At 45.7% G+C, this 8,116-nt stretch overlaps 1 protein-coding gene across 1 annotated transcript; it reads left to right on the top strand.

The window, feature by feature from the left end:
• Positions 1 to 503: 503 nt before the first annotated feature.
• IL22 (interleukin 22) lies at positions 504 to 7,146 on the top strand. The gene is made up of 5 exons (XM_038756140.1): positions 504 to 689; positions 3,518 to 3,583; positions 3,682 to 3,825; positions 5,287 to 5,352; positions 7,069 to 7,146. Exons 1-5 carry the CDS (start codon positions 504 to 506, stop codon positions 7,144 to 7,146), a joined length of 540 nt encoding a protein of 179 aa, XP_038612068.1.
• Positions 7,147 to 8,116: the final 970 nt, after the last annotated feature.

The following is an 8,116-nucleotide window of genomic DNA, read 5'->3' as shown; positions in this document are numbered from 1 at the left end:
CCGCTCTATAATTCTGGTAGTCAAGGAAAGAGTTCAAACATGATTTTGACTAAACCCCGGAATACACCTAAACCACACTTATTTGATTTGCAATGATATTTCGGGTTAAAACAACGTTGGGATCAGGTAACGACAACCCCCGGGGGTCATTGTGGTGACGATTTTGGGTCAGCTGGGAGACTTGCTAAGGTAGAAAGAGAAGGAAGGGTGTTTTGTGGGCTGTAGCGTGGTTAGGTAGTTCTCAGAAGAGGATATTGGAAAGAAGATGCTTGCTGATGTCATATTTAAATTGCCACTAAAGAACCCGGTGGCCATAGGACTTATAAAAGGAGTACCTTCTGCTCGTACCAAGACAACGAGCCCCGCTGAGAAGGTAAGACTCTCCTTCTCTGGACGATCCTCGACCAGTCCTTCCCCTCGCTGACGGCTTTCGGTCCTTCTTCTCAGCTGCAGGTTCTCTCCGTTCATCTGAGCCGGTTTTTCTGGACAAGCAAAGGTGAGCGATGGCTTCTCCGAAAGGTTTTCTCAGCTGCTGCTCAGCTTGGATCCTGGCTTCGTGTTCCCTCCTTCTCTTCCTCCTCGTGCTGAAGTCTCAAGGAGCGGTCGTACCCCTCCACGGATGCAGACTGAAGAAGAGCGACTTTGAAGCATCCTTTATCAACCAGCACATCTTAAATCTTTCTAAGAAGGTAAAGAAAAGCCCCCCTTGGCCATCCCACGTATATTCTGTTTTTCCACTCTGCTACTCTCCCTCTCTTCCCCTCATCTAATAATAGTAATAATTGTACTAACTGTAAAAATGGTAATAGCTGTAATAAATGTTGGGGTAGATCCCAGATAATTACGTAGGAGACAGCTCCTGTCCCACATGGGGCTCGCAGTCTAAGTTGGAGGGAGAAGAGGGACTGAATCCCCGTTTTACAGATGAGGAAACTGAGACGCAGAGAAGCGAAGTGATTCACCCAAATTCACCCAGCAGACAAGTGGTAAAAGTGGGTGTCTCCCGGACCTGGACTCTTTCTCTCTCTCCTTTAAAAGAAAAAAATTAAAATTTGTAATAGTCTTTGTTAAGCGTTTACAGTGCCAAGCACTGTTCTAAGTGCTGGTCAGACCCAATCCGTGTCCCACATGGCGTTCACAGTCTTAATCCTCATTTTACAGATAACTGAGGCGCAGAGAAGTGAAGTGACTTACCCGAAGTCACACAGCAGATCAATGACAGAACCAGGACTAGAATTTGGGTCCTTTTGACTCCCAGGACTGAACTCTAGCCACTAAGCCACACTGCTTCCCTTTCTCTCGCTTTTGTTTCACCCATGTGGAAATCTTGTGCAGGGGCATTCCTCTTAAGGCTGGGAACTCCCGCAACTAAAATATAACCTCCCTAAGGCCCCAAATCTATTATAGAACTTGTCCATTTTGGGGGAATAGTGCTTTGCACATAGTAACGGCTTAACAAATACCGTCATTATTATTATTATTATTTATTCTGATGCCACCGATGCCTGTCTACTTGTTTTGTTGCCTGTCTCCCTCTTCTAGACTGTAAGCCTGCTGTTGGATAGGGACCGTCTCTGTTGCTGAACTGTGCTTCCCAAGCGCTTAGTACAGTGCTCTGCACACAGCTAGCGCTCAATAAGTACGACTGAATGAATGAATGAATGAATGAATCTGGAAAATGGGGATTGAGACTGAGCCCCACGCAGGGCAGGGACTGTGTCCAACTGATTTGCTTGTACCTACTCCAGCGCTTAGTATAGTGCCTGACACATATTAAGTTCTTAAATATCATAATTATTATTATTAATGCCAGCTGCACCACTTGTCTGTTGCCGTGTGACCTTGGGTAGACTGTGAGCCCACTGTTCGGTAGGGACTGTCTCTCTATGTTGCCAACTTGTACTTCCCAAGCGCTTAGTACAGTGCTCTGCACACAGTAAGCACTCAATAAATACGATTGATTGATTGCTCCTTGAGGGCAGGGAATGTGTCTATTATACTATAGGGTAGTCTCCCAAGCCCTTAGTACGGTGCTCTGCACACAGTAAGTGCTCAATAAATAGAAGCAGTGTGGCTTAGAGAATAGAACATAGACTTGGGCGTCAGAAGACGCGGGTTCTAAATCTGGCTCCGCCAAAGGTCGGCTGTGTGATCCTGGGCAAGTCACTTCACTTCTCCGGCCCTCAGTTATCTCATCTGGAAAATGGGGATTAAGAGCGTGAGCCCCTTGTAGGACAGGGACTGCGTCCCATCTGATTAGTTGCATCTACCCCAGCTCTTAGAGCAGTTTTTGGCACACAGCAAGCGCTTAACAAGTACCATAATTATTATTATTACTATTGTTAATAAGTACGATTGATTGATCAATCGTTGCTTCGCCTAGTTCCACCTACCCTGACTCCCCCTCTCGCTCCCAGGTTCACTCCCAACCCCTTCGCTGAATTCTCCCCTCTTCCCTGTCGCAACGCTTCCTCTATTTTGCACACAGGCCCAGAGCATAAGGACTTTGCTGCTCTCTTAATAATAATAATAATAATGATGATGGCATTTATTAAGTACTTACTATGTGCAAAGCACTGTTCTAAGCACTGGGGAGGTTACAAGGTGATCAGGTTGTCCCACAGGGGGCTCACAAGTCTTAATCCCCATTTTACAGATGAGGCAACTGAGGCACAGAGAAGTTAAGTGACTTGCCCAGAGTCACACAGCTGACAATTGGCGGAACCGGGATTTGAACCCATGACCTCTGACTCCAAAGCCCGGGCTCTTTCCACGGAGCCACGCTGCTTCCCTCTTGCTTTCTCTTGCAGCAAACACACTAATAATAATAATAATGATGGTATTTGTTAAGCACTTACTACGTGCAAAGCACTGTTCTCAGCACTGGCGGGATACAACGTGATCAGGTTGTCCCGTGTGGGGCTCCTGGTCTTCATCCCCATTTTACAGATGAGGGAACTGAGGCCCAGAGAAGTGAAGTGACTTGCCCAAGGTCACACAGCTGACAATTGGCAGAGCCAGGATTTGAACCCGTGACCTCTGACTCCAAAGCCCGGGCTCTTTCCACTGAGCCACGCTATTCTAGACTGTAAGCTCATTACGGGCAATCATTCCTTCGGCTTTTAGAACAGTGCTTTGCACATAGTAAGCGCTTAATAGCCCACTGTTGGGTAGGGACTGTCTCTATGTTGCCAACTTGTACTTCCCAAGCGCTTAGTACAGTGCTCTGCACACAGTAAGCGCTCAATAAATACGATTGATGATGCTTAATAAATCCATTATTATTATTCTTATATTTATTGAGGCCCCTACTATGTGCAGAGCATTGTACCTAGCCCTGGGGAAAGTACAGTATAACAACAAGCAAGTAAGATTCTGGCCCACAACGAGCTCACAGGCCAGGTGGGAGGAGACATGTCTGCTAATTCTGTCACATTATGCTCTCCTAAGTGCTTAGTACAGCGCTCTGCACGTGGTAAATGCTCCAAAAATCCCATGATTGATTGATTGATTGCAGGCAAGTGACCAGGACACCATCACGGACATCAGGCTCATCAACAGCACCTTTCCCCAAGACGTCCAAGTGAGTCTGGGCCCGCAGAGCCGAGGAGGGGCCTGGGGAGTGGGGGCTGCGGAGATTTCCGTGTGGTAACTCTTGTTTGGCTTTGGATTGGGATTCAGGCAAGGGATCGCTGCTACCTGATGAAGCGGATTCTGAACTTCACCCTGGAGGTGGTGATTCCTCCTCGGAACCCCCAGCTCGGGCCACTTTTCCGAGATGTGAAATCCTTCTTCAGCTATCTCCACCGCAAGCTGCACTACTGTGTGAGCGTCTTTACCCCCCACTCTCTGGGACTTCCTGCCCTTTCTCCCAGGAGCCCTCTCCAGCCTGGGGCCCTCCGGAGCCTTTTAATGGAATTTGTTTAAGCATTTTCTACGTGTCAGACACTGTACTAAGCGCTGCGGATGGTAGATACAAGCTAATCAGGTTGGACACAGGAGCCTCTTTTTAATCTTTTTAAGGAATTTGTTTAAGCACTGGGGTAGGTAGATACAAGCTAATCAGGTTGGACACTCTTTTAATTTTTTTTTTAAATGGAATTTAAGTGCTCAGTATATGCCAGGTACCGTACTAAGCCCTGGGGTAGGCAGATACGAGATAATCAGGTTGGACACAGGATTTATTTTACTTGTACATATCCATTCTATTTATTTTATTTTGTTAGTATGTTTGGTTTTGTTCTCCGTCTCCCCCTTTTAGACTGTGAGCCCGCTGTTGGGTAGGGACTGTCTCTATATGTTGCCAATTTGTACTACCCAAGCGCTTGGTACAGCGCTCTGCACATAGTAAGCGCTCAATAAATACGATTGATGATGATGACCCTCTTAAAAAATCTTTCAATCAATCAATCGATCGTATTTATTGAGCGCTTACTGTGTGCAGAGCACTGTACGAAGCGCTTGGGAAGTACAAGTTGGGAAGTTGGGAATCAATCAATCAATCAATCGTATTTATTGAGCGCTTACTATGTGCAGAGCACTGTACTAAGCGCTTGGGAAGTACAAATTGGCATCACATAGAGACAGTCCCTACCCGATAGTGGGCTCACAGTCTAAAAGGGGGAGACAGAGAACAGAACCAAACATACCAACAAAATAAAATAAGTAGGATAGAAATGTACAAGTAAAATAAATAAATAAATAAATAAACAGAGTAATAAATATGTAAGTACAGAATAAAAAATCTTTATTTATGGAGTTTAAGTGCTTATTCTGTGCCAGGCACTGTACTAAGCGCTGGAGTAGATAGAAACTAATCAGGTTGGACACAGTCGACATCCCGTATGGGGCTCACGGTCTAAGGGGGAATGAAACGGGTATCGAATCCCAATTTGACAGAGCGGGTGACTGAGGTGGATAATCAATCAATCAATTGTATTTATTGAGCACTTACTGCGAGCAGGGCACTGTACTAAGCACTTGGGAGAGTACAGTGTAGCCTAGTGGATAGAGCCCAGGCCTGATGGGGGGTCAGATGGACTTGGGTTCTAATCCCAGCTCCGCCGCCTGTCTGCTGTTTGACCTCGGACGAGTCACTTCGCTTCTCCGGGCCTCAGTGACCTCATCTGTAAAATGGGGGTTGAGACTGTGAGCCCCACGTGGGACAGGGACTGTGTCCAACTCGATTAGCTTGTATCTACCCCAGAGCTTAGAACTGGGCTTGACACAGAGTAAAAGTTTAACAAATACCACAGTCGATATTGACCATGTGTATTTTCTGCTTAGAATCCCATTACCAGCGGACAGCAAGTTGAGAGACACGTTGAAACCATGAAGAAGACCGTGACCCAGGTAAATTCTTCCCCATGTTTCCCAAACCACGGCATCACATTTTCTAGAGTTCAGGCCGCCAGCCATGAGGCACAGGACATTTCAATCAATCAATCAATCAGTCAATCGCGTTTATTGAGCGCTTTCTGTGTGCAGAGCACTGTACTAAGCGCTTGGGAAGTACACGTTGGCAACACATAGAGACAGTCCCTACCCAACAGTGGGCTCAAAGTCTAGAAGGGGGAGACAGAGAACAAAACCAAACATATTAACAAAATAAAATAAATAGAATAGATATGTACAAGTAAAATAAAGAGTAATAAATATGTACAAACATATATACATATATACATTTATTATATCATCAATCGTATTTATTGAGCGCTTACTGTGTGCAGAGCACTGTACTAAGTGCTTGGGAAGAACAAGTTGGCAACATATAGAGACAGTCCCTACCCAATAGTGGGCTCACAGTCTAAAACGGGGAGACGTATGATATCGATATGGTGTTTGTTAGGCGCTTACTACGTGCCAGAGCCTTCTAGACTGTAAGCCCGCTGTTGGGTAGGGACCGTCTCTATATGCTGCCAACTTGTACTTCCCTAGCGCTTAGTACAGTGCTCTGCACACAGTAGGTGCTCAATAAATACGATTGAATGAATGAATGAATGCCAGGCAATCAGGTGGGACATAGTTCCCGTCCCTTAATCCCCATTTTACATTTTAATCCCCATTTACTCAAGCGCTCAGTACAGTGCTCTGCACACAGTAAGTGCTCAATAAATACGACTGATTGATTGATTGATTTTACATACTGGATAACGGAGACACAGCAAAGTGAAGGGACTTTCCCGAGGCCACACAGCCGACGAGTGGAAGAGGTGGGATTAGAACCCAGGTCCTGCTGCCTCCCAGCCCTATGCTCTAGCCACTAGGCCACGTTGCTTGCTGGTTTGAGAGGCGTAGTGGACGCTGACCGTTATGTCACCGCAGTTGGAAGTGTGATCGCATCTGGGGCTTGGTGTTTGGCTCTGTCTGGGCGACTGAGGTGAGAGGGAGGGAAGACTGCTCTGGGGAACTGCTTGAGGTTAGATTTGTCAGAGAATGGAGCCATCTCTCTCTCAAGGTCAGTGTAAATTGTGAAAACTAAAGCCCTGCAATCCCCACAATCCTGCAATAATTAGGAGAAACAGCGTGGCCGAAGGAAAAAAGCACAGGCCTGGGTCCCGGAGGATCTGCGTTCTATTCTCTGCGTCTGCATCTATGTTACCTCGGGTGCTTTCTTAGAGGACAAAGGCGATGCTCAAATGACTTCTTTTAATAATAATAATGATGGTATTTGTTAAGCGCTTACTATGTGCAAAGCACTGTTCTAAGCACTGGGGAGGTTACAAGGTGATCAGGTTGTCCCACGGGGGACTCACAATTTTAATCTCCATTTTACAGATGAGGTAATTGAGGCACAGAAAAGTTAAGTGACTTGCCCAAAGTCACACAGCTGACAGTTGGCAGAGCTGGGATTTGAACCCATGCCCTCTGACTCCAAAGCCCGTGCTCTTTCCACTGAGCCATGCTGCTTCTCTTTAGACTGTGAGCCCACTGTTGGGTAGGGACTGTCTCTATATGTTGCCAACTTGGACTTCCCAAGCGCTTAGTACAGTGCTCTGCACACAGTAAGCGCTCAATAAACACGATTGACTGATTGATTGATTGATTTCTTTGATTTCGGTCCCGTAGCTCGGCGAGAAAGGAACGAACAAAGTGATCGGCGAGCTCAATCTGCTCTTCGTGGCCCTAAAGCATGCCTGCGTTTAACCCGAGAGGCACGGAAAACTCTCTCGGAAAGGGGAAATCATCACACCGGGTTGGAACGGTCTCTCGGCCGAAAACAGCTGCAGTTCTAGATTGTAAGCCCCTTGCCGGCAGGGATCGCGCCTATTTATTCTAGCTTATTCCCCCAAGCAGTCAGTCCAGTGTGCTCTGCATACAGCAAGTGCTTCACAAATACCGTGAATTGGCTGATTGAAATCCCCACCTTGGCAGCAGGTTTCATCAATGAGTCCAGCTTGAAAAGACAAACACAGCTTCAGTTCCCTGGATTTGCGGAGCGACTGAAAGGACTTTCTCAGTTAAGTCTCTACCTGGAACTGAAACTCCATTTGGTCACACATGTGGCCAGAAGTCATCACCTGCAAAAGCCCTAAAGCATTAAACAATTCCCGCTTAATTAAGATCAAAAAAGCCACATTCAGCATTTTGTATTTATTAACTTATTTTAAGGCAGAATTCTATTTTTTTTATTTATTCAGTTTGATTCTGTGGATCTATTTATACATCTCTTGTCAAATGCTGTAACCAGAATTCAGGCTCTGAGTGCTATTACGATATTTATAACCGTAACTATGTAACTGAAGGGTATTCATTTGATCTGTTAATAAATGTTGAGTTTGATTTCCCAAATTCCACAGCTGGGATGATTCTTTTCCTCCGTGATGTGTTCTAAAATGGGATTCAACTTCCTCTAGACAACAGAAAAACCCTCAAGGGAATCAAGCGCTTAGTACAGCGCTCTGCACACAGTAAGGGCTCAATAAATACAATTGAATGAAATACGACTGAATGAACTAGAAAAAGGGTGAAGGAAAAGCGCCAGGGTGGTTTTCCTTGGTTTCTGGTGAAGCCGGGAAGAGTCTGGAATTTCCTGGGAATCAAGAGGGAAGTCTGATCTTTGCACTGTGGTCTTTAATATCAATTGATAGATTGTTCATATTTCTTGAGCGTTTAC

The sequence above is a fragment of the Tachyglossus aculeatus genome, chromosome 14 (assembly GCF_015852505.1).
Source record: "Tachyglossus aculeatus isolate mTacAcu1 chromosome 14, mTacAcu1.pri, whole genome shotgun sequence".
NCBI lineage: Eukaryota > Metazoa > Chordata > Mammalia > Monotremata > Tachyglossidae > Tachyglossus > Tachyglossus aculeatus.
Note: the sequence above shows the minus strand (reverse complement) of the source record. Positions and strands in the feature narration are given on the sequence as shown.